This window comes from Drosophila subpulchrella, chromosome X (genome assembly GCF_014743375.2).
Source record: "Drosophila subpulchrella strain 33 F10 #4 breed RU33 chromosome X, RU_Dsub_v1.1 Primary Assembly, whole genome shotgun sequence".
Lineage (NCBI taxonomy): Eukaryota > Metazoa > Arthropoda > Insecta > Diptera > Drosophilidae > Drosophila > Drosophila subpulchrella.
The window spans coordinates 8,675,680-8,703,494 of NC_050613.1; the positions used below are offsets into that span (position 1 = coordinate 8,675,680).

General features: G+C 36.9%; 1 protein-coding gene across 1 annotated transcript in view; it reads left to right on the forward strand.

Moving 5' to 3' along the window:
* LOC119558277 (serine/threonine-protein phosphatase 2B catalytic subunit 3) overlaps positions 1–26,006 on the forward strand; it is a 31,805-nt gene extending 5,799 nt beyond the window's left edge. Inside the window, exon 2 of the mRNA XM_037871652.1 lies at positions 20,173–26,006. Coding sequence (XP_037727580.1) covers positions 20,424–22,190 — 1,767 coding nt within the window. The 5' untranslated portion in view covers positions 20,173–20,423 and the 3' untranslated portion in view covers positions 22,191–26,006. The remainder of the gene's footprint in view (positions 1–20,172) is intronic.
* Positions 26,007–27,815: the final 1,809 nt, after the last annotated feature.

Sequence of the window (27,815 nt, forward strand, 5' to 3'; positions counted from 1 at the left end):
TTTAGGAGCGTTTGCTTGTTTCGGAATGCAAATATTTTTGTTGGCATGCTCAAGCATAAGTTTCATGCACTGATCATACAGTTGTGTTTAAAATAACAGAAAAATCTCTATAAATACATATTGCTTTTATAAATAGTTTTGGACCCTATTCGAAAAACTTACGATAAAACTAAAGTTAATTTTATATATTTTTATGTAACAAGTTAAGTGGGAGCGTTTTCTTTTTTTAATTTATAAACCAATATAGAATTTTTATAAAATCACGTATACGCAGAGTAAGCCAATAATTACCGATGATAAATATAAAAATGTAGGTAGCACTTGCGGATCCATTTTTTTTTTTTTTGGGGAGGTTATTGATACTTGTAGAATTCCTCATGTTCCATGTACTTTTCATCTATTTATTTATTTATTTATTTATATAATGCTAACAAATAATTCGAAACTAAATGCTAACAGTGGGCATGATCTATAGCAGCTATAGGCCTTCCGCTCTTCAGGTTTAATATCATTTCATTTTTTTTTCTTTGGTCTATTTGAATCTAGCTTAATTTCTACTTGGTTAGATATTTATATTGTTTTTTTTAAGCTTATTTCTAATATACATTTATTATTATTTTGTTTTGTTCTTTCAATATATTTTTAATTCTATTTTTATTTCATTTAAATTATATTTTATTAATAATTTGTGATTTGATCAGAAAGTTAAAGATGTTGTTGATGGATGGATGTTATATGTTGGATTACATGTAATTCTAAGTACAATAACTTTAAAAATCATAGGGTTTTTTAATTTTTAGTGAATTTGGTTGCCGTTTATATCAAATCCATACATATGTATATGTTGGAAAAGGAATAAAACTGCAATCGTTTAAAGTTGAATGGAGGTGGGCATTGCAATTATTGTGATTATACAGCTATATTCACATATTTATACATATATATATATATATATATATTTATATATACCTACATATATACAGTTATTCCCAACAGTTTCGGGTCAATTGACTTTTAGTGTAGTGCTGCACACATACATCCGCTTTTTCACCGCTATGTGTGTGTCTGTGAGTGAGCAGAGGCGCAGGGAAAAAGGAAAAAGCTCGCAAAAAGTATCAAGCAACACGGCAACTCTGCTGGCGTCGACAGAGGCAGTGGCAGCGGCAGAGCACGCAACAAATCGCCTGAGCTAAAGCCAAAACCTAAGCTCTCACCGATACATGTGTATATAGCGCACACAGACACTGACACAGTTTCTTCCTCTTTCACTCCCACTCCCACCTGCCTCTCCCCCTTTCCCTCTCTCTCTCTCTCACCCATGCCTCACAGCACTGTGGGTGTGATAAGCTCAAACATTGAGCCTTGATTTCGTTTTTGAAAAGTTTTCAAGCTTATCCCTATAAAATTTCCATAAATATTTAACGGTATGCGTTTTTCATAAGAACAAGAGCTCTTACACAGAAACAAAAATTTGAATGATGATTTATTTTATTAATTTAATAGGTTATTTAAAAGCAGATATTTAAAAATTGGAGTATTATAATTTTGAAAAGTTCAATTAAACAAATATCAAAACTAAATTTATAAGTCTAAACAATTATTAAATAAATTCTTAAGCAGCAATGGTAGTTGAACCCAGGACTTTGTTTCCAAATTGAAGTATTTTATCTGATAAGAAAATAGTTACAAAAAAATTCTTGTGCAGCAATGGTTGTTGAACCCAGGACTTTGTTTCCAAACTGAAGTATTTTATCTGACAAAAAAATAGTTGCTACTTTAGTATAAGGCTAAACAATTATAAAAAAAATTTTTGAGCAGCAGTGGTAGTTGAACCCAGGACTTTTTTTCCAATTTAAAGTATTTTATCTGACAAGAAAATAGTAGCTAATTTAATTAAACATTACTCATATCAAAATTATATGAAGCCTGAAAGTTTATCGAATTGATTTTTGCACCTGTGTTCTACGATGTTTTATGGAAGGAGGTAGAAATGGGCAAAGCTCGGTATAAATTTAATTCGTGTTAACCCATATGCGGCCACCTGATTCTCGAAACCTCCGTGTGTTCTTTGTTGTTGTTGTTGTTGTCGATGACATCAGCATCATTTTTACGCCCACCACCCCATGTTGTGACCCATTGTACTTGGCATATTTACCCATTTCGGCTTCATCCTTCGCATCCTTTTTCTGCTGCAGATGACGTTTGGGGCCCAAGTAAAAGGATACGTGGAGATGAAGGTACTAACAAAAATAAACATAAAAGGAAATTCACGTTGGCCCTTGTGAAGTGCCCAAATTAAAATTCGAAATTCGGGTAGCAATTCAAATCTTTGCCAGTGCTTAAAAGGCAATTAATTGCTCAATTTAAAATCAATTAACTTCAAATGAAGTTCTATTCGACGAATACAGTAATTACATGTTTTAGAAAAGAACCAGTAGCAATTCTAGAAGCTTAAATTAGATAACGATAAATAAAACAATCGACATGGCTTGATATAAAGTAATTTCATAGCTAATGGAATGGAATTCCACGATTGTAAATACATTTTTCGTTGTTTGGTTTTGTATTCATAAATACCAGTCACGGTTATTATTAATTTGTGGCTTATGGCGCTAATCGTTGCTGGTCAATTAAGCTTTTTGTACCCTTTATTGGTATAATTTTGTCATGAGGTTAGCAACGCAATGCCAATTTATATTTTGTTAAGTACAGAAATTGTTGATCTCTCATTTTTTAAACTATGGTAATGAATCTTTCAATGGGATATAAATTGATTTGATGATTGATGAACTATTTCAGTTGCTAGTTGTCGGTTATGTCAATATATTAATTGCAAATCAGACTAATGTGGTGTTTATAAACCATGAGTACTTAACTAATTACTTTTTCGTCAACCGAAGAGGGTAGAAAACCTTATACATATGTATGTAGCTACCCATGTCCTTTATTTTTGTTTAAGCATTTTGGTGTTTTCCTTTCATAGGGACGTTGCATTGTTTTCATTTTTATTGGCGTGCCGTTGTATCTGTTTTTTCCCAGTGCCGTTGTTACTGTTGCTACTGCTGTCGTGTTGTTCTGTTGCTTGTGTGCCAGCAACAGGACGTAGGACACAGCACACAGGACTCAGGACGCAGGACTCACAGGCAGACAGAGAAAGGCAAAAGCAACAGTGGAAATAGAGGCAGAACCAGTGGGTGGCATAGGCATCCACTTTCACATCCACATCCAGATCCACATGCCCCAACCACATCGTTGTCGTCATAATGACCGACTAACTGAGTGACTGCGTACGTCTGTTATCCTGATCCTGGGCGTGCGTGTGTGTATTTTTGAGCCTGTGTTTGTTGGTGCCTTAAATGTGCCTGTATCGTATCTCTCGGTTCGTGCATGCGCCTCAACAGCGGTCAGGGTTGACTTTTTGCAGGAGGAAAGGACATCAAAAGGAAGAAGATACAGGTTCCGAAGCCCAGGACCCAGGCAATCACCCCTCGGTAACCCCCCGGGTAACCCCCGTAACCCCTCGTAACACTCAAGGCAGCGCAACGGCAACGAAATTAAGTTGAATCCCAACGAAATCCGCGCGCTTCTCCGGTCTTATTGGATTTCGGCGTTTGGTTGGTTTGCTGTGCTGGGGAATCGATAAAGCATACTTATTTGGATTTTTGGTGCAACATGCTTTAAACTACGTATACACACAGCCACGGATACAGAATACTGGGGACTACACAGAAAAGAAATGCATATGATATGATCAACTTGGGGATTTCATATATTCTAATTTTTTGTAAAAAAAAAAATTTTCCAATTATATTTTTAAAAATTTAATGTATGTACTTACCATACAGTTGTGGTAACTTTGAAATTGTAGTTATAAGGATGATAAAACACAAAAAGTCATTGCTAAGCCTTCACAGAGAATATTCTGACGTTCTCATCTGAGTTGAAAATGTTCTTAAAAATAGAACGACATTTTTAAGTTGAAAATGTTTTTATTTTGCTCGAATCAAGTTGAATTGGCGGTATTTAAGTACATTGTATGTACGAATAAACTATTAGCTCAGTCCTTAGTGTAAACTTATCAAAAAGTTGTTAAATAAACTCAATTTAACTTTTCTCTTCTCACCATTTCGTTCTTATATTGATACCAAAATGTATTTACACGGTTTTTAAGAACGAATGTTCTCAATTCAAGAACAATGTTCTTGGATACTTTTTTCTGTGTTGGTTTGAATTTTTCCTGTTGCCCAAAATAATAGGATTTGTCATTTTAGAAACTCTATGGAAAGGGTAAACGATTTTTTTTTTGTGTGTACTGAGTACTGGGTACGGTGTGTCATATTTCAGCGTTATATTCTGGGCACCCCACCGCACATAACCTCAAACCGCGTTATGGCCGCGCCATCAAAAGCTCCACTGTCTTGCCTTCTCTCTCTTTCGCTGACTCTCTGTGTATAGCCCTCTCCCTTGTCCCAGTTAGGCCAACTCGAGATTAGCTTCCGGTGGGGATATAAATCATCTCTCGGTTCGTTGCTCAAGTTATAAATATTAAATATTCAAAAGCGACTTTTTCCCATTCTTCCTTCATCTCCTGCTGAGTGGATGCATGTATACGTATGTATATGTGTGTGTGTTTTCTCTCAGCTTGCTTTTGTTTCGCCCTTTCGCTTTCAGCTTCGCAATTTAACCAGCTGCTCCTGCTCCTGCTCCCACTTCCGACTTTTCCCCCCACCCCTTCTCCTTTCTCTTCTCTGTTTAACGCACTCTCCCGGAGCTTCGTTACAGTTACTTTACGCATACACTGGTGGTCATATAAACCGCAACGTGAATGAATGAAACAACAAAAACCGCTTGGGGAATCCCGTTCTGGGGCTCTCTCTGTGTGTGTGTGTGTGAGTGTGTATGAGTGGGTCGAGAATTCCGAACAAAGGGAATCCAGGTTAAAGATTATGTTATTCACTCTACCAATATTAACCCATCGCAGCACTTAAAATTAAATAACTATGCTGAAAATGTCAAGACTTTACATAGGGTAAAAATGCATGAAAATATACAAACGAAGTATGAGGATATTGCCGTTTATACTTTTCTAAATATATAAGCAATGCAAAGGATAGTTAAAAAAAATAATAAAACACCTTGTTATAGCTTTTAAAGAAGTTACGTAACTTTCGATAACGTTTTTGAATAACAATTCTCCAGTTTTCATTATCCCATTTATAAAATAACGATTTCGAACAAAATTTCGTTAACGTTTTTGATAAAGGAACGTTATTCCATACAAAAGAAAATAGTATTCATATTGAAAGTCCCGAAAAAACCTACCATACAAAGGAAATATCTATAAACAGTTCTCTAATATCTACAACTTAATTTAGCAATGCAATTTATTTTCTATTCTTCCCTTAGGGCACCATTAGAAAAGAATTATTATAAAGTGGAAATTTCAAATTTTCTTTCAAAAATACAAATATTTGAGGTTTTATGTAAGGGTATTCCAGTTGACCTTTGTTCATTGTGAGCTTTAGCCCATTTGTGTGCATGGTAAAAAGTTGCTTCCTTGTTTCTGTTATTGTTTTTTTTTTTTTTTAGTGTTGGTGCTTTTTCTGTGTAAGTTTTGCGTTTGTGCTACTTAACCTTTTTTTGTTGGCAGCATTTTGCAAAGTTGTTGGCCAAAGTATTTTATGCTATATGAAACTTTGGAGTGCGTTGTTGTTCTTCTCATTTTTATACCCTTTCACAGAAAAGCATTTTCATTTTGGTCAGATGGTTGTAATGAAGATGTGTTCTAGAATTTATAGCAAATCAAAATGTTGTTACTGGCTTTGGTAGCAAAAAACCGTGGTCAAATCCAACGACTTTCAATATATATATATATATATATATTTTTTTTTACTAATTCTTATATCCTGATGTTTGGATCAAAATTATATTTAAAATACTAAAATTGATCATCATATTTTGTGTTTTTTGATTCACGCATTTTCCTAAAACTCGTGAGAGTATTTAAAAGTCGTTTTAGAATTTTTTTTTTTATGGTATATGTTTTGGTCATGCCGCTTGATTTTGTGCTCAGCTCTTGGCCATCGAGTGGCGGAGCTACTTTTCCTTTTGGCCTCCCTTCGCTTTGATTGTGTGAGTGCACTCAGCATGCAAACAATGCCGTTAGCCAGCAACAAAGGCGGTTGCTTTGGTTTTGTTAGCTGGCTTTGTTTTTGTTTTGTTTGCTGCTTTGCATAAATTTGCACACACAAAACTGGCAAACAAAAAAAAAAAAAAAACAAGGGAGAACGCTATAGTCGAGTACCTCGACTATCAGATACCCGTTACTCAGCTTAAGCGACCAAAGGGAAATGGAGATATGCAAGCAGCAAAGCGAGATTAAAATGCGCCACCTACCGGCGGAAGACAGATTTAAGCGTTGTGTGCGTTAGGGTAGGCGTGACAAATTCATTGTTCAATAGAATAAGTTAGCCGCGCACTTTGCTCTCTCTGAGCGCCGGCAGTGCTTTTCTCTTTGCCGCTAAGTTCGGCCGGCAACTATTTACATACACACACATACACGCGTAAAAACATTTCGCACTGTCTGGCTCTGACGTCATAGCTTTTTTTCTTGGGAGGTTTGTGGGCGTTAGAGTGGGCGTAGAAAAATTTTTTTTGGGTCAATCGATAGGTATGGACAAGACTAATACATTTCAGTTAAAACTTTCTATCTAACATCAAAACTGTAGGAGCCACAGTTTTGGGCGGTTTGTGGGCGTTAGAGTGGGCGTGGCACTCTACTGAAACAAACTTGCGCTGCGTAAGAAGCTCAGGAATCTGCTCGCCAAATCTCAATAGCCTAGCTCTCATAGTTTCCGAGATCTCAGCGTTCATCCGGACAGACGGACAGACGGACAGACGGACAGACGGACAGACGGACAGACGGACATGGCTAGATCGACTCGGCTAGTGATCCTGATCAAGAATATATATACTTTATGGGGTCGGAAACGCTTCCTTCTGCCTGTTACATACTTTCCGACGAATCTAGTATACCCTTTTACTCTACGAGTAACGGGTATAAAAAAACGATCGCTAGAAAGCACAGCGTAAGAAATTTTGGCTAAGCTGTTGCAGTTTTTATGACCGCCACTGTGCGACGAAGGATAATGGTTATCGTAACGATGACGTTGCCTTGGCCGTTTACTCTCCTTTCCAGTGACAAGTCGCCATCTCTTTCCCACCGCAGCTCGCCGTCTCTTTCCGTTCGCCAACGTGCGAGTGTGCGTGTGCGTGCGTATACGTGATGTTGCATTTTACGGTTACTCGTTAAAGTTAATGCCTTTAAATGGCTTATAGGTAATTTGTTGCTGTCGTTGACACCTATGCGAAGCATTTTACAAGATTTGCCCTCGCTGCGTGCGTATGTGTTAGCTGATTGCTTAAATGTGGTCACGATACGCACATCAGCTGTTTGCGCCGACTTAAGCCGCGTTTTCCGTCCTCGAAATCATATTTTAGTGCCAGTCTCATGCAGTCTCATTTCCATACAGCTAAAATATATAAACGGGTTTTGTGTTCAAATACCACAAAAAATCTAATATACGAATGTGGCGAAAGTGGCAAATTCAAAGTAGATAGGGACATTAGTAGATACATATAAAAAAAAAAATTTGAACTAATCTATTTATAGTTTCTTGGTTTTTTTTTTTACTGTTTTAGCAGCTGTCACTAAGCCAGTTAAGTAATCAGTTTTATGGGCTCGTGGTCAACATAAACTATCGGGGTTTTGTCGTTTAGATTTCAGCCAAAGTAGTTAGGGACAGTAGTAGAAAAAAAAAAACCAAATTAAACGAACCCATCTCAGCAGTTTGTACTTAACAAGTTGACCTGTTTCATTTGCATCTGGCTAAAATAAATTATCGACTCAAATGTTTATCCGAAGTATTAATTGAATAAAATAAACTAAAGTGTATTTTCTGGTTTATGAACTATTTTTATAATCAGAATACCATTAATGAAATTTAAAGTTGAGCTGTTTTATTTGATTCTGTTTAAACTAAATACTCGGCTTAGATGTTCATCAAAAGTAGATAGGAACATTAATAGTCCACTGGAAAAAATGACTCTTGAATCAATTAAAGAAAACTGTTGTTTCTTGTTTGTGAACTATTTTGATAATCAGAATACCATTAATGAAATTTAAAGTTGAGCTGTTTTATTTGAATCTGCTCAAACTAAATACTCGGCTTCGATGCTCATCAAAAGTAGATAGGAACAGTAATAAATGCCTCTTGAATCAATTAAAGTAAACTGTAGTTTTTTGTTTGTTAACTATTATGATAATCAAAGTACCATTAAAGAAATGTCATATGAATGAGCCTTTTGTAATTTGCTCCGATAGACAGGACCAGGATATTGGTACAATAAGAACATCATTTGTGGCTTGTGTAGGTATTTTTGGGGGTGTTGTTTACCAATAACAGCAGGCAGATCGCATGCACTGATTTAGCCATGCAGTGCATATTAAAAGAGACAGCTTAATAGGAGGGATTTATTTATAAACATTTGCATGCGCATTCTAGCTGGCCACTTTGCACACCTTCGCCTGAACCGGTGTACGGCTACCTCTGAACCTCAACGCCCAACCACCAAATTCCCCAATCCACCCACTTAAAACCGCCGCCAGTTGAGCAGCCAGCAAGCAGTAGTTTAATGCTAATTGCCGGGTGGAAAGCAAAGCAAAAGCAAAAGCAAGAGCGAGGTGGAAAACAGAAAACACATGATATAAAGCACACCAAAATTAGGTCGAGTAGTAATAGAGGAAAACCGCCAGTAGAATACAATTTGCCAAAAATAATCTCGCTGTGCGACAATTTTCATGCACCAAACAAACAATATATGTATATATACACATAGGATATGAAAAATCGTTCAAAGTGAAAAAAGTGCTTGAGTTATTGGGGAAGGCAGCCGACCAGGAGGGGGGGGGGGGGTGTGTTGGGGTTTACGTTGGATATAAGATAAATGGGGGCGTTGGGGTCTTGGGGGGAAGTCGAGAGTCCGAGAGCTGTCAATCAACCGGACACCAAAAAAGTGCGAGGCGTTGATTTGGACTTATTTATTTTCTTCTCTTATTTTCGCGTGCTCTTTAGAAACGATAAATTAATTTCAACATTGAGTTGAACAAAATCTGTACGTTAAATGTATATTTCAAAAGATAAATAGAGTGAGTGTACGCGATAAGCAGGTTCTATAGTGACACAATATATGTGTCACATGCTTGTTTTCGAAAATATTATGTTGAAAAAATTTGATAAAAAGTCTTTTAACAAAACATATTTTCCGAGTAGTGAGCACAAGACAAAAACACTTTTTTTATAATATACATTTTTTTTGTAAATTTTATTATGAAATATAAATACATTGGAGTAAAAATTATTCAGTTTTCATAAGTCCAGAAAGATGGAAATAACGGGAATGTCCTCAATAGGATAATAATTATTATTTAATATCCATGACCCAGTTACGAGATTTTTATTATATGGAATATTTTATTGTATTACTTCTTCGATACCATTGATTCATGTTCCTTAAATCAATTTAAGTACAGAGTTTAAAAGTCCTAACAGTTTTAATCCAAACCCAATTATTAAACTTCTATATTATCCAGTAGTATTACCCATTGAAATGCAGGGAAACTTCTTTCCACACTGTTGTATTTGACAATAAAGGATTTTTTTTGGAATAGACAGGTCATGACGTGTGTATGTATTATAACCGATTTCCACTGTGTCCTTTTCCGTGCGTGTGTCCAATGTTTTTTGTCGTGTGTTTATGTGTATGTCTGTATGTTTCAGGCCCTATGCCGCGGGTAACGGTACTCTCTGTTTGCGCCCTAACGGTAAAAATTGGCCGAATGGCGTGCGACCAACGTGTACAATAATTGCTAGCGACAAAACGAGACAGAGAAGGTCCATCCCCCCCCCCCCCCCCAAAGAAAAAAGAACAAAAAAAAATAGAAAAAAAGAAATAGGAAAAATATAAAATCGCTTCAAATTTCAAACAAATATGTTTTTAACGCCCGTATGTCTTTCGTTTTTTTCCCCCATTTTGTTTATGTGAAAATAAAAATTTTTACTGGTCGCGCTGTCTGTCGTGTGTATCAGAGTGTGTGTGTTTTGGGTGTTTGTGCTGCTGGGTGGGTGGTTGGGTGGCTTGGGGCTATCTTGTGGGTGACATGTGCATGGGGGGCTGTTTGTTTTTGGGTTATTTGTTTCGGCCTTTTTCCTTTTTTTTTTTTTTTTTGGTTCTCTTTTGGCAACAACGTGACTTCATCATCATACAACATGATCATTGTCGACGACTGCGTAACGTGAAAAACAATTGCATGAATATTTATGTGTGCTCATGTGAGCGTTTTCCGTTTGCGGTTTTTTGTGCAAACATTTTCTAGCCCCATGCCACCCACCATCCACCACCCATTTATATCCATATACATACAAATAACCCATAAAGGCAACGTCAAAGGATTGTCCGGCAAATTGGCCTCGGCCGTAAAATGCGTTTGCGTGTAGAAAGCAAACATTTCTCCTTTGTCGCTAACTCGCTTTTTTTTCATTTTTTTTTTTATTTTTTTTTTTTTTTTTACTATCTAACCCTGTTTTCTGTTGCCGCTGTTACTGTTGCTTAGTCGCAACGTATTTCTAACTTAATTATTATAATTAATTGGCAAGAACAACAACAACAACTGAGCCAAGGGGAAAATCCAGATAGGCACGCAACCAAGCCACAAATGTATGTTGTATGTGTAGTACCCACTTGGGTTCAACAGGCGAAAAATGAAGGGTCTTGAATATTCTAGATTCTAGATTCTAGGAATTGGACCACGATGCCGGGAAAAAGCATTTAAATTGGCCTTTCAACGCTCTGGCGCGATTCCTTCAGCCAGGCGACAAAAGCCAACAGTTTAGCGGAATAATTTACCATTTATAAACGTTTTTCCACCATGTGTTTGCGCTGTGCCAGTGGAAAACAATGCCACACACAGACAATAGATGGTATAATATGAAAGCTAAAAAAAAAAAAAAATAAATAAAAAAAATAAACACAAAGAATAACACGTAAATGTTTGCTTATAAAAATGAATAAGAACAATTGCTAAGCCATTTTATGCGCATGAAAGCGGAATTATGTATGCAAATGCATATGCAAAGTAAGCCAAGAACAGCAAACAGGGGGGATATCATAACATTTTTGCACTGGGTGCTGTGACAGCCAGCTTTTGTCCGTCTGGCGTAGTGCCATGATCCGTTTCCATTTCGTTTCGGGGTTTTAAGGCCTCCTTAAAAACGAGAAGATATATTTATAAGTATTTATTAGTTTTAGGACAGTTATAACAGTTTTGGTCGCATTTTAAAATAATAGTAGGTCTTAAACTAAAAATTTGCATACAGTTTTTGGTTTAAAACCTGCTTTTACTTTAATATAAAGACGAGAAATCGGCACTAAAGAGTTATAAACCTAGATAAGCTTAAATGTCGTACTTGGAAATCAAATAAATAAATAAAGAGTCCTGTTTTCTCGTAGGCAAGAAGTAGATTTTAAACACAAAATTTTCCTACAAGAGAACGGAAAAACGCCGTTTATCCTTAAATAACTTTTGATTGTGTTTGCATTACACTGGTTAAAGTGTTTTAAATTGATATCTCAACTGCGACTATATTTTAAGAAATATATGTATATGTAAGAACTGGGTATCTTTTTTATAGCTCTCCTTAAACTTATTAATCTTAAAAAAAAATCAATTATAGACACGTGGAAGAAGGGTACAACAAAGTTCAACAACCCTTGAAAATAATTTTTCCTAGAGTTCGGATTCTATTTTTATTTAAGTTTAAATCAAATTTAAGGAAAAATGTTAAACAATTTCAGGTTTGTTAAGTTTTATTTTTATTTTATAGATGCCCATTTTTTCGATAAGTTAAAAAATAGATAAAAAGTAAACCTTAAACAAAGTTAAAAGAAGCTTTTAAACTGCAACCTACTCTTAGCTTGGGCACATAATACAAAGTATTCAAAGTGCTCCACTTGTGATGCAAATCGAACTTAAATATTACGGCCATGTCGCCCTGTTTTCAATAACGCTCCATTGTTCATAAATGCAAACAAGAAATGTTGTTGGCGGTATTTTGTGGGTTGTTGATATTTTACTTCTTTTTTACCAGACACACCGCAAAGCAAACACAGAAACATGGAAACAAACAGCTGCCTTTTTTTTGCTGTGCCCCTCTTAAGTTGGTTTTTTTTTTTACGTTTCGCTTCGGTTTTGGTTGGGGGTCGATTCGTTTGGTTCGGTGTCTCGCCTTTTGTTCTTGCCATTGGCATTCGACACACTTTTTAATTAGTTTTGCCACATTTCGCAAATAGTTTTAAGCAAATACAGAACACTTTGCTCGCTTTAATTAAACGCTGCTGGCTCCGATCGGTTGATTTGTTTTCCTGCATTCAACAATAAATATTTACACATTTTTTTTTATGTTTTGTTTTTAATTAAGTAATAGGGTAGCCGAGCGAAGCAAGATATGGGTGCTTTTATTGTGGGGGTGGCAACCCTAAAACGATATCATGCATATACATATTTGTACAATTCGCCAATGGTGATGCAAACAATCGAACGCCGCGAAAGATGCAGGCATGCATGTATTTACTTGTTGGATAAACATTGAAAATACGGAACACTGAATTTATGGATTCAGTTTCAGACAAAACATTACAAACGTGTGGGATGTTGGAGGTTGAATGGTTTTCGGGCGGGTCTTTCGGTTGGCCAGACCTGGCACACATGTTTATCGCATGATATAAACCACCGACCGAAACAAAATGCCTGCCAGAATTTAAACCGCAAACCCCGCCTAGCAGTCGTCTAAAACGTAAAATAAATACCCAAGAGGCGAAACGTGAAAAATAACCAACAGAAGGCACAGAAAAAAAAAATAATAATATAAAAACCAGCGAAAAAAACAGGGAAAAAGTTTTGTCTCTAAAGGACTGGACACCTGTACAAAGTGTCAATAAGTGAGGGCAAGTGGGCTATTAAATGCCAACTTAATGGGTTGAACAAATTGTTTTTACCACTCGGTCTTGCTATTTTACGCCGTGGTTCATTTCGCCTCGCTTGGAGTAGACGCATTAAATGCATCGAATGACCGACCGCCAATCTTATCGATTAAGTATGTGAATTATTCAGTCTATTGGCCCAATGACTTATGTAGATTCGCCGTTAAGCAAGTGAGCGATAACAGTGAGAAATTGTGTCAATTATTTATTGGACATGTGTCAAGTTCAATTAATTGGCATTTGTGCTTTTCCAATAGATAAAGGGAAGGATTTAACAATTTCTAGTGGATGCCACTGTTCAACTTTATCAAATAAAGTTATCGATTATGGTCGATCGATTTCAAGGATCAATTATCCAGCGATAATTAAGTAAGCGATAGCAGTGAGAAAGTGGTCCAAGTATTTGTTTGGTCCAATATCATGTTCAAATATATAGTTCTGATTACCTAAATAGAAGTTTTAATTATAAATTTTGTTATCAATTAAAGTAACAAGTACCCTTGAAAAATAATCGATTGAAAAGTAATCGATTATAGTCGATCGATTTCAAGGATCAATTATCCAGCGATAATTAAGTAAGCGATAGCAGTGAGAAAGTGGTCCAAGTATTTGTTTGGTCCAATATCATGTTCAAATATATAGTTCTGATTACTTAAATAAAAGTTTTAATTATAAATTTTGTTATAAATTAGTGTGAAAGTTACGCGACTTGAAGTAACAAGTACCCTTGAAAAATAAAAAATTCCTTGTATCTCAGTGGGAATTCTTCTTGAATAAATTTATTGCTGAATGCCAACCGTTTACGCTTTTACGACATTTAATGAAAGCACATACAGAAACGCGTGCCAATATATTTATTGCAATAAATTGAGCAAAAACATTAGCACAAATTACAATTGACACGGCGCGATTGAATGGAAAGCACAAACATGTGCGGCCATCATTGTTTGTGTATTGTGTTCATTACGCGGTCAAACTGTTTTATTTGCATTAAAATTGAGGTTAATAACTATGGCGCAAATTTATTGCAACTGTCAATGCATATCTATTCAAACGCTTGCGTTCAATTTGATGCGTCAAATGCTCGATTTCATTTCAGTCTAACCACCACGGCATTTCGAAATTACGCCATTCAGCCCCCTTAATTTTTAATGTCTCTCTGTGCCTAAGTGCTAATTTGAAGCGTTTGCTGGTTTCTAGCTTAGTCGTCATTGCGAAGACAAAGTCGAGTAAGTGGAGCATTATTGAAATATTAAAAGTGTTCTCAATTTTAGAATTCTCATTTATTCAAGAAGAAACATTCTTAAAATCAAATCGAAAGTACTTTTTACTTCGTTTTTCGAGATAAGGCAATCTTTAAGTAGTCTCGATTTTGAATGTCACGAAGAAAGGAGTCTCGCCAACTGAGTACACTTAGTCTCAATTTTGAGAATTGTAGAATTTGGTCCCACTTATTTGAGAAGACAAATTCTTGAAATTAAATCAATCTTAAAATAGAGATGATTATAATCTCGATTTCGTTTGTGGAGGCACAAGTAGTTTCTCAAACCAAGAACACCTTATCCCGATTTTGGGTTTGAATTGGTCTTGGCTTACTTTTAAGATCGAGACCGTTTTTTTTCAGAGTGTAATCTCCAAGGTATGGAGGGTTTACCTTTCAAGAGATGATAATAAATTGAAAAGTTTGTGTAGGAATCTTTGTATTTAACCAATTTTGGAAATGTATTTTCTTTTTACTTTGGTTGGCATTATTTTTAATGAGACTGGTATACTTATTCCGAGTCTACAAAACTTAAAAACTTATATTTAAGAATTAACAGTTAAGAAAGCTAGATATTTAAATTGAAGGTTATGCAAAACTTTGATTTTCCGAAACAGATTAGACCGGCGGTCGGGAGTTTACCATTTAGCGGTCATAGGGAATTACTGCTCGTCCTTTGCCGCCACACAAACAGTGTAATACAGCACACACACAACGATAAGCTGCCCCCAGCAAAATACTCTCATATATAAAAGAGGTAATATCATTGGATTAGACCCACCGACGTTTAGCGATATAAACTGGACTGAGTTAATTTAATTTCTGACACACTTTAGCTGGCTTTTGGGCACCGGTTCGCCCCGATTTGTGGCGCCCACCGCAGCACATTACTGCACTCGGGAGATTCCAATAACGAGTGCTGATATAATTACGCTGCCATGCGAGCCGGGCTTCATACAAAATGAAGACATGCCCATTTATGCACATTAATGTGTGTGCAACGTAACACATAAATTGCACGTTGGGGACGAGCCCCTCTAATATGGACGTGCACGAATGCACAGCATATCGTTCATCTGACAGCCTGAATTAATTCAATAAAATCCGTAACATTTTATGAGCTATCAATTAAGGTATTATACGTAACAAGACACGGTTGTTTAAGTGGTTTCTAAATTAATTGATGGGAAACTATTATTGAAATTTTAATGTACCACATTGGGCAATTGAGCTGTTCACACCCTAATTGCTCATAGATAATTGAGTATTCGTTGGGTTAAAGTTTACAAAAATCATTTAAATTGTTTTGAAAGGACCATAATTTAATTAGCATGGATTTCATTAGGTTTCACTTAGCTTTGTTTGGCAGATTTACAACGATTTTTGGTATAATTAATTTTAGCATTTTGGTACAAACTTTTAGGGCACTTAAAGTGATAAAATATAATGAATACGAGAGAAGAAATCGTTTGCGTAATTGCCTTTTTCATTATCATACACTGCATGTAAATATCTATATAAGATGAGTAACAGACCGCTACATATATTTTTGGTTACCGTAGATCCTGGAATTTTTGACTATTGTAAAGCACTACATTTGGAAAGTTATTATAAGTACCAGGTTTTGTAAAAATCACGCATACGCCCTGTAAAAATATCAGATTTTTATTTACCAAGTATTTTTATTTAATTGGGTTCGGACTAATATTTTAAAAGTGCTAAAAGGTGTTGCTTTTTGGATATAATCGATTTATCATTAATGTCTAACATAAAAAACACATCAAACGAAATTATGTTAATTAACTTTAGGGTGAATTCGTATTTTTGTATAACAATAAAGATAAACATGCTTCATATTTAATGAAAATACCAAGGAGCCCATAAATAATCGAGTGTTTACTCTTTCGAGAGTTCACTGTTTGCGCGATATCGGTGGAAAAGTAGCACAGACTCTGTGGAAGTAAACAAAAAGTAATATTTCATTAGCCCCGTTGGCAGTATTTCTGCTGCAATTTCAGTTTTCCGGTCGTTGTGTCTTTTTGCCATATTGTTTTTATTTTGTAAGTAGGGGAAGGGGGTCCTTTTTTTTGCTGAGTGTAGGAGATGGGGGGGGACACGTTCGGCAAGGAATTTTTTTGTAGTGGGCGTGTTGATGCGATCGTGTAAACGCAAAAATATGCGCAAAGCAATAAAAACCTAACAATAAGCAAACAAATGGAATGTATGCATAAAATTAGCTGTGTTGGCAGTGATAAAATGTTGTTCTCCCCACTTTGCAAACTTGTTTAATAATTAAAAACCAGCACACACTCAAGTCATTTTGTGTGTACATCAACGCATATATGAATTTGCATATTAAATAATATGTCTTTCTCGTGCTTAAAATATGTCAATTCCCGATTGATATCATTGCATTTAAAGACATATTTTACATATGCTTTACCATCTTGACATCAATTTCAAAGTTGCCCTTACTCGTAGTGAGCAGCTAAAAAACTGCAAACCATCATGTTTGTAATGAGCTTTTCGCTTGTAATTGTCTTTCAAAAAACCAAAAACGAGTAATTTTTAATGGCATTTCTTGCTTTGGAAACAGCCATAAAATCGACTCGTTAACTTACAATGTTAGAAAGTAATTGATTTTGAAAATTCAATTAAATTTACGTCGTTTTCTATTACCATCCTGAACAGCTAGTATTTCTCTTTTTAAAACTGGTGTTGTTCGACTTCGATCTTTATTTACACTTGTTAATCGTAGAGTAAAAGGGTATACTAGATTCTTCGGAACGTATGTAACAGGTAGAAGGAAGCGTTTCCGACCTTTTAAAGTATATATGTTCTTGATCAGGATCACTAGCCGAGTCGATCTATCCATGCCCGTCTGTCTGTCTGTCCGTCCGTATAAGCGCTGAGCTCTCGAAAACTACAAAAGCCAGGAAGTTGGGATGCAGATTCTTGAGGTTCTGGGGCTGCGCAAGTTTATTTCAGCAGGGTGCCACGCCCACTCTAACAAGGTCTGTCTAGCGCCCACATTTTTGAACATTTTGTAATCGCAATTTTGTTTTGATTATCAATATCTATCTTCATGCCAAATCGGACCATCCACTAAAAAGTTATAAGCAAGTAAATAAATCGACGTCAGATGGCGCTGTTGCGCTGCTTGTACATATATCTCCATCTCCCTCGCACTCCCCTTAGCTCAGTAAGGGGTAACTGATAGTCGAGGGCGCTCTTTCTTGTCTTAGTTATACAATCAACTAGATTTGCATTGAATTAGAAACAGTCGGCAGGTTCATTTCTGCGTCATTCTATCGCCTGTTCAATTTGAAAAAGACAGCTCAGCTTACTTTAATTTGCAGATACACTGATAAAAAATGGTAAAAAAAAAGTAATAGTAAATACATAAAAATACTGTATTAAATTCAATACATTTAAATTGCCTGTTTTAACATGAAAATCAAATGAATCAAGATAAAACATATGAGACAAGATGCCAATCACATTTGCTTTAAACCGTTTAATTTAATTTTAATTTTAATTTCTTATATTAATATTTAACGGGCTTGTTAAATGTAATATTTTATTTATCTAAAAGTATGCAACAATACATTTTAAACTTAAAAGTTCAATGAATTCATTCTGAAACTCGAATATAATCTATATGCTGCATACTTTTAGGCACTTTTAAAAATTATCTCAATTGTTTTGTTAAATATTTAAAATAAATTACCGTAAGGGCAGAAAATTAGAGCGAAGAATTGTTGAATTTGAAATGAATTGCTACGTTTTTTTTTTACCAGTGTACATGGATATGTGGAAACCGAAACGAAGTGAACCACGGGGCGGATGGGTAATGTTTTCAGATGGGCGCTCGGCAGGACGCACGTGTTTTTGGCCTGGCCCTATTGTTTTAGCCATTACTACTGGCTGCTCTGCAGTTGTCAGTCAATACGTCACTTGCAGACTGGTAGAAGTTACTGTATATGTCCGTCCGTCAGTCAGCCAGTCAGTTTTGCTGTCTGTTTGTGCAACCGCTGCGGTGATGATTGTTAGCGCTATATTTATTCAGACGGCGTTGATTATTTTTCCAATTTATCTGCACATATTTGCATTTGTGCAAGGAGGGATGACAGCCAGCCAGCCGGCTACCAAGTAGAAAAATGTGTGTGCACTTTCTTGTTATTATTGCTATTGCGAAACACTGCAATTAATCAAAAAAGCCAAGACGATGCCAAAAACGTCGAAATGTGCGAAACATGTAATGGCCAATCAGAGCACAAATTAACTGTTACTTGACACCTGTCGTGTGGCTTTCGTCACTTGGCTTTCTTTCATAATCTGTTAAAATTGATATATATATAAAGTAAAATCTTGTAAGGATAGAAATATCTTAAATATGACGTCCTTTATGCGGCTTTCGTCACTAGTTTTTTCTAACAACAGCAAATTCATTTTAGTTAAAAATTAACACATTAGATTAAATATGCTTTTCAGTATAGAATCAACTATAGCTTGACATATTTTATGTTTCTTTTATAACTAGTATATAAAGAAAATATAAACGATACGCTCCTTGATTTAAAAACAACTTTAAAGTGATAACCTTTTTACAGCTTTCGTCACTTTTTTTTTTAACCTGACCTTTAATTATTATGCATGTCAGATAAATATAAATTATTCTGCTTTCCAATCCAGTTAAAATATAGCCTGACCACTTTATTGTGGCTTTCGTCGCATTAGAAAATGCTTAGATATTTTTGTTTGTTTTACTGCTACTTAAATTACTGGAATTTCAAATTAAACCAAAATAAAACAAATTATATAATTTGTAAAATGACTGGATTTGAATTGCTGCAACATCTAAGCTGCAATTAAATTTCACCCGACTCCCTAAACATTTGTGGCTTCCCTCATTTGTGTTAACCTTCAGAATTTGTTATGCCCTTTGTAATTTTTATTACTGCCCTTGACATTTAAAATGTGTATAAATAATATGAATAATGTATTTTTAACGTTGAATATTGGCTACCGTCATTCTTAGCGTTTGAAAACGTTAAGCTTTTCAATTTTGAATTGTATATGAAAACTGTATAAATAATATAATTTATAATTCTAATTTGGTTTTTGATTTACTGTTGCAGTTGGCATGCGATGATTTTTCGTTCCTCATTTCTGGCTAATAAACTGCTGCAATTTCGGGCAATTGTTTAACTGTAGAAGGCCACCCACACACCTGCCAATTGTGAGCGTGAGCATTACAGTTGCGGTCAAGTTAACAGCAATTTATAATATTTGAAATTTATTTTATTCGGTTTAAGTGCCCAAAGCACTTACATGTTGGAATTTAAATTGTTTGAGTGATTCAGACAAACAAAACTTTTCTATACAGAACATTTTATCGATGCTAAACGCTGTTGTACACTGTTTGTGTGGCGGCGCAAAACGAGTAGAGCTATGCCCGCTTATAGGAAAGCTGCTACTGGTTTGCTTCCTATAAAAAGAGTTTCATTTCCCTTTGCTTTTGGATAATCATCAAATACTAAACAAAGATTAAATCTTAAAAACTCGTAAAATATTTTATAAGCTTTCATGTTTAGCCTTCATTATTTAAATTATTTTTCCTTCAGTGATGCTTTTGTAAACGCACTGTACGAGTGCATCATAATGTATGTGATTCATATGCTCGTGATGAAAAAACAAGAATAAATATATATTTGAGATGGGGCTCCATTACTATTTATACCAGCCCGTAATGCGCGCCAACAAGAATATAAATAAAAATGCTAACGCTGCTCTACCATTTTTCATTGCAGAGCACGAGGAATAACAGCCAGCGAAGGTGATCCCAGCGAGTCCAAGACAAAAAGCAGGAACAAGGAGCAACACCAGGTGGTGTGGAGCAGAAGCTGGCGCGTCTGGGGCAGTGACACGTGATTAGGTGGGAAGCCACATCCAGTCTTCAGCCAGCCAGCCAGTCAGACAGACAGCAGCAGCAGCAGCGGCGGAACTCCGGAGCAGTCAGCAGTCGAGGACGCAGGCGGGCCAGTCGAAGGATCGGGCAACCATGTCTTCGCCGGCGGCGCAGAGCAACAGCAGCAGCAGCCAGTCGCAGTCCGCAGCCCAGCAGCAGCAGCAGCAGAATCAAAAGGCGAACTCCAACAACACACACGACAACAAGAATGCAGCGGCGACGACGGGGACATCGGGGGGATCGGCTGGTGGGGCAGGATCCGCTGGAGCTGGGGCGGGCACACAGCAGCAGGGGCAGGGCGGTAGCGGCACCGGAAGCGGTAGCGGACCATCGAGCCCCACCAAACGCAGCACAATATCGACAAAGGAGCGTGTGATCGACAGCGTGCCATTTCCGCCAAGTCGCAAACTCACCTGCGCGGATGTCTTTGACGCGCGGACCGGAAAGCCGCAGCACGATGTCCTCAAGCAGCACTTCATCCTGGAGGGCAGGATCGAGGAGAGCGCCGCCCTGCGCATCATCCAGGAGGGTGCCACGCTACTGCGCACGGAAAAGACGATGATCGACATTGAGGCGCCGGTGACGGTGTGCGGCGATATCCACGGACAGTTCTACGACCTGATGAAGCTATTCGAGATCGGCGGCTCGCCGGCGACCACCAAGTATCTGTTCCTGGGCGACTACGTCGATCGGGGCTACTTCAGCATCGAGTGCGTCCTGTATTTGTGGTCGCTGAAGATCACCTATCCGCAGACGCTGTTCCTGCTGCGCGGCAACCACGAGTGCCGGCATTTGACCGAGTACTTCACCTTCAAGCAGGAGTGCAAGATCAAGTACTCGGAGCGCGTGTACGACGCCTGCATGGACGCATTCGACTGCCTGCCGCTGGCGGCGCTCATGAACCAGCAGTTCCTGTGCGTCCACGGCGGCCTGTCGCCCGAGATCCATGAGCTGGAGGACATACGGCGACTCGACCGCTTCAAGGAGCCGCCCGCCTTCGGCCCCATGTGCGACCTGCTGTGGTCCGATCCGCTGGAGGACTTTGGGAACGAGAAGAACTCGGACTTCTACACGCACAACTCCGTGCGCGGCTGCTCGTACTTCTACAGCTACGCCGCCTGCTGCGACTTCCTGCAGAACAACAACCTGCTGTCGATCATCCGGGCGCACGAGGCGCAGGACGCCGGCTACCGCATGTACCGCAAGAGCCAGACCACCGGCTTCCCCTCGCTGATCACCATCTTCTCGGCGCCCAACTATCTCGACGTGTACAACAACAAGGCGGCGGTGCTGAAGTACGAGAACAACGTGATGAACATCCGGCAGTTCAACTGCTCGCCGCACCCGTACTGGCTGCCCAACTTCATGGACGTGTTCACATGGTCGCTGCCCTTCGTGGGCGAGAAGGTCACCGAGATGCTGGTGAACGTGCTGAACATCTGCTCCGACGACGAGCTCATGACCGAGGAGAGCGAGGAGCCGCTCTCGGACGACGAGGCGGCGCTGCGCAAGGAGGTCATCCGCAACAAGATCCGTGCCATCGGCAAGATGGCGCGCGTCTTCTCCGTGCTGCGCGAGGAGTCCGAGTCGGTGCTGCAGCTGAAGGGCCTGACGCCCACGGGCGCCCTGCCCCTCGGCGCCTTATCCGGCGGCAAGCAGTCGCTCAAGAACGCCATGCAGGGCTTCTCGCCCAACCACAAGATTACCTCGTTCGCGGAGGCCAAGGGCCTGGATGCCGTCAACGAACGGATGCCGCCGCGGCGGGATGCAACGCCCTCGCCGGCGGAGGAGGGCCAGAAATCACTGTCAGCCGCGGCAGCAGCAGCGGCCAATGCAAATGCGAATTCAATCAATGGATAATTCTAAGTCAGTTAGCACCAGCTACAGCTATATAACAAGTCAAGTTAGTCAGATAGTCGGATCGAAGGGCCGATGGATCGATGGATCTCTAGATCCAGGGGATCGCAGGATCGTCGGAGGAGCAGGAGGAAGAGGAGAAGGAGGAGGAGGAGGAGCAGCAATGTCAGTTAGTAGTCGACAATTAAGCAGCGAACGGTGGGAGGGAGTCAGCTTAACGGTTCGGAGTAGAGGAATGGTCTCAAGTTCGGCTCAAAGAAGATACAAATTGGGCATACTTACATACAATACGGCTAATTGAAGGATCATAAGATATAGGAAACGAAGTTGATCAAGGATAGTATGGATCAAGATCAAGAGCAGAGACACCACAACAACAACACAGCAAGCGTTAACGAGTACTTATTGGTATTAAATGCAAACAATTGAAAGCAAAAACACCCCCCTAAATGGAAGCTAATTATAAAGTTGAATGATTATAGAATTATATATATAAATATATATATATATATCAAAATTTTGTGCAACGTTATATCAAAAGAGCAAATGTAAAAGCTAAGCAAAAGTTTAAAAACGCCCGGCTTTTGGAAAGGAGTTGACAAGGAGCAGTAGACAGATGCAGTTGCAAGTTGCGCGCATTCCCCAAATTTAAAAAAAGAAAAAGAAAAACGATTTAAAACCAAAAAACTTAATGCAAGCAAATTAGGTATTTCAATTATTTGCTAACAAATTATAAAACGAATCGAAAACCAACTCATCACTGTAAAGTCAAACTAAACGAAGTGACAAAAGGTAAAGAGAACTAAATCTAGCATCTAAACTGAAGCAAAAAAGCTAAAGGAATTCTACTACTTTCGTTGTGTGGCGTCTGCGGCGACTTCTTCTCAAACCGAAAAAAACAAAAAATTCAATAAAACAAATAATATAATGAAACAACTTCCTACTACTACAACAACAACAGCAGCAGCAGCAACAATATTTTACTATAATATTTTAATACAAGAACAAGAAACGACTGAATCTCTCTCTATCTATCTAACTATCCGACTCTTTCTCTCTCGCACACACAACATCAAACATTAAACATCAAACATTGAACACTGAAAACCACACACACAAAACATATACACACACCAACAAGCGGGGTGATGATCCAACTCAAAGTTGATCGTCCCCTGCCGATCGCCGATCGTTAAATCTCGATCAGTTATCGTTTATCGTCGCCATTGTCGCCTCACACTCTCTCTCATCTGGTGATTGTGTATGTGGTCTTTATATACGTGCCATCTTTGTAGTAGTCATTAGCTGAATATATAACACTAGTTTACAGCCAAAGTGTCCCAAGAAGGATGACGGTAGTTCCTGTTAAAGTTGGACCCCGAGATCACGAAAAATAAGTTACAATTAATTTAAATTGGTTAGTATTTTTAAAGATTTTTTTAAGAACATTTTTTTGGTGTCTTGGAGTTTTTAATTCATCTCGAGTTACGCTTTACCATTTTAGGTGATAAGTTTTAGTTCACAACTATAATGTCACCTCTTAATTTTGCCGAATAAATGAATATACTCAATGTAGCCTATTCATTTATTGGGCAAAACTTAGGGGTAACATTCTAGTTGCAAACTAAAACATATATCACCTAAAATGGTTAAGCGCAACTCCAAGTTAAATTAAAAACACAAAGACACCAAAAAAGTTTTCTTAAAAAAATCATTAAAAAAATGTATCCATTAAAAATATTTGTGACTTCTTTTTCGTGATCTACCATCATCATTCTTGGTGCAGGTTCTAAATATTATTTTGTAAACTAGTGTAGTTAATACATTTGCATGGGCCGCAGCGATGCAGGCCCCAGTGCTGAGCCACCCCACCACCTCCAGCCTGCCACCAATCGAACTAATCGTTGATCGAAGTTATCGAAATAATCGAATCTCAAGGCGCGTCGATAGGCTGCCCCCATTCTTCCTCCCCGTTACCTTACCCTCCAGCATTTGCGCCTGCGTCGTCGTCGTAGTCGCGTGCAAATCCTTTTTATACTTAATGGAGTTTTAGTTACTTTTTAAAGTCAATGAGATAAAAGATGTAGAGAAGAAATAAATGGGGGATACGAGTATGAACAGAGCGGATAAGTAATGAAGCCTAACTAAAGATGATGTAATTAACGTGTGCAAAGGGAATTTTGTTATTTCTTAAATTTTTTTATATTTCTTGTTATCGTTTTTATAATTTGTATTTATTGTAAACTATTTATATATACATATATATATATATATACACACACAATCAGCAACACACATAATATAAATACATAAATATATATTTATAAACTAAATTGTTGTTTCTACTTCATTATTGTTTACTACACCTTTTTCTATAAGCGTTAAGTAATTTAATTAAATGAATTTAATAAAATGAAAAATTAAACAAACAAAAAACCGCCTGCAGCCAAACAAGGCCAGGCAAAACGTTTTCTTAAACAAAAATAATTATATTCTACAATAAGAAGTAAGGGAATAATCATTAACAACAAAAAACAAAAACCGAACTATGTGAATTACCTATTAAGTTTAAATTATACAACAGCAACATGATGAAGATTAAACCAAATAACGTTTACAACCATTAACAAAAAAAAATATGTTGAAACCAAAAAAAGCAAAACAATTGTGCAGCATGCAAAAACAAAAAAAAAAAACAATTTTTCAAATTCGACAAGACAACAAACAAACCCAATTTAAAGTTTAAAGAAAATGTAATACAAAATGCAAACTTATAGCAATTTGAAGTACTTTATAAACAAATATACATACATACGCCTAAGAGAACGTATATACACATATTTATATATATTTGAAATAGTTAAGGGTCGAAGTTGGTACTACGATTATACGCACGGCCTATTGGCAAATGAAACTTTATCGTTAGTCCACCCATTGGGGTGATAACTCTCGGTTTTAGTCGGCAATCACTAATTAATTACTAATTTGCAAATAGGAATGTAACTACGATTATTGGGCAACAATTGGTTATCGATAAACTTGTATTTTGGCCGATAGGCCGTGCGTATAAGCCAAGTATGAGACGAAAAGAGATGGAGATAAAGAGCGAGCGGCAGCTAATCGAATATGACAAGAAAAAGCAAAAGCGAAATGCAAAATGCAAAAGTGCAGCAGCAATCAGAAAAGGCAGTTAAAAGTCGATGACAAATTCAAATTAAGTTTATAAGCACCCTTGAACACAGCCACCCACACACACACACAGAGACGCAGCATTGCTTTTTGCGAGCGAGAGGTATGGAAAGCATAAAGCATGCTTGGCGTGCAAAATCGAAAAGCATGCTTGGCTACGTTTTCTTGCCATTTTTCAATTTCCGCTTCTTCCTCGCGTGTTTTTTGCCTTTGCGCGGGTGCCCATGCGCAGCAGCAGCTACGTCATCATGCAGTTAATGGTTACAGATGATTTACATTTATATATATTTACATATATATATAGTATATATATCCATATACAATATAAACCGATCTAAAGTTAAGCGTTTCACAGACAACAATTTACAAGACGTTTATGCATTTCGATTCAATGAAAAACCAAGAATAATACAAATATTATAAACAATAATTACAGCCGATAAAGGATTACAGCAAACAAGCTCTTACTATTATTTTTAAAGTAAATGAGACATTTTTAATAAATTACCGCAACCCATATACATATGTATAGCATATAACTGAATACCTTTCTCCTCCAACGTTCCCACAATGCAAAAGAAAAAAAGAAAGCAAAATGGAAAACCAAAATAAAAACAAATTACAAATTAGCGCGCTCTTCTAAAATAAAAAGCAAATGCGAAAACCAAAGTAAATTAAATTAATATACACCTACATATATGAGAAGAAACCGAAAAACCAAAATATATAAAATATTACAAGCGAATAAGATATAAAAAATACTTTTATACTATATACACGAAGCCTAAGAACTAAACAAAAGCGACAAAAAAAATTATAATCATAACCTCCCCTCTCGCTCTACCCACTCCATTCTCCTGCTGTCCTGCTCTTTACTCTCCCGTCTCTCTCTCTCTCGCACTCAGAAGCTCTTCGACCTTGACCCTTTCTCTCCCAATCTCTCTCTCTCTCTCTCTCTCACTCTCTATGTCTTTCTCTCGCTGTCTTTTCGATGACCTAAGAAGAACCCAGCATAAATGCGAAACCAAATTAAAACCAAATGGAAAAAACAACACTTTTTAACGGTACATTTTCTACTACACCATATAAATATGAAATACCAGAGAAGAAGCGAATATAGAGTAAAAACCAAATTACCAATTACAGCAAACAACAATTTCAAAAACAAAATGAATCGGTCTTGTTTTGAATATAACTTTTGGAAAGATTTTGGGGATTGAATCTGTGGAGGTTTGAAACCATTTTTAAAGCAGTCCAAAAGTATGCAGTGAAAAGTACATTTTAGTTCTTTGGTTCTTCTTTATGAGACCTTTGTACTAACATTTATCGTAGCATACATTTGGGAACTTTTTATGGTGATTAAATACCAAACAAATCGATTTTCCAATTTCTGTCGAAAGTTTTATTCAAAAACAAAAAGAAACGGTCTTGTTTTGAATATAACTTTTGGAAAGATTTTGGGGATTGAATCGCTTGAGGTTTGAAACTATTTTTAAAGCAGTCCAAAAGTATGCAGTGAAAAGTACATTTTGGTCTTTTGGTTCTTCTTTATGAGACCTTTGCACTAACATTTATCATAGCATACATTTGGGCACTTTTTATGGTGATTAAAATCTATTTCCAATTTCTACCAAAAGTTTTATTCAGAAAACGGCTGGTCGGAAATAATTCCACTCTAAGTTTGATATCGAGCAAAAATCGCATATTGAACTTTTACGTTCTGAGTTTCATTTTTCGAATTTCCGTTGGACTTGAACTACTATGTACAATCAAATACTTAAGTCGTTTTAAGTAAACCCTTGTGTTAACCAATTGTGTTTTTTTTTATAAACGTATATACACTTATTAAAATTTAAAGAGAATAAAATGAAAATGGGAAGATTTTGTGTTTTTCGTTTTCACTCATCTTCATTGCAATGCAAATGAAAACCTTTTCATCATATGTATGTATGTATGTAATTATATACGTTACCTTAATTTTTTTGATACATGTATTTTTCAACATCTACTTCCTGCCCTCGAATGCTTTAAAACTTTACACGAAAAAAGAAAACAATTTAATATATATTATAAACAAGAAAAAAAAAAAAGAAAGGACAAAGAAAAACCAAAAAAACAAGAAAAACTAAATGAAGAAAAACCAAAAAAGAATTAAAACTTTACCTTTTGGATAAATCAATTTAAATGCATATTTTATATATATTTAAACATTTATTTATATATAACATGTATGATAATTATAAGTTGGAAAAACTTTGTCAAAGCAAAATGTTTATATACTTATATAAAAACAAATGGATGAAAGGAAAACCAAAAAGAAAATAAATAATATTAAAAATGCAACATAACAAAAATTAACAACAAGAAAACATCACATCTAGATAAATCTCTTAAACATTTTCAATTTTATTATTAAACCGAAACCAAAGTTAATGGATA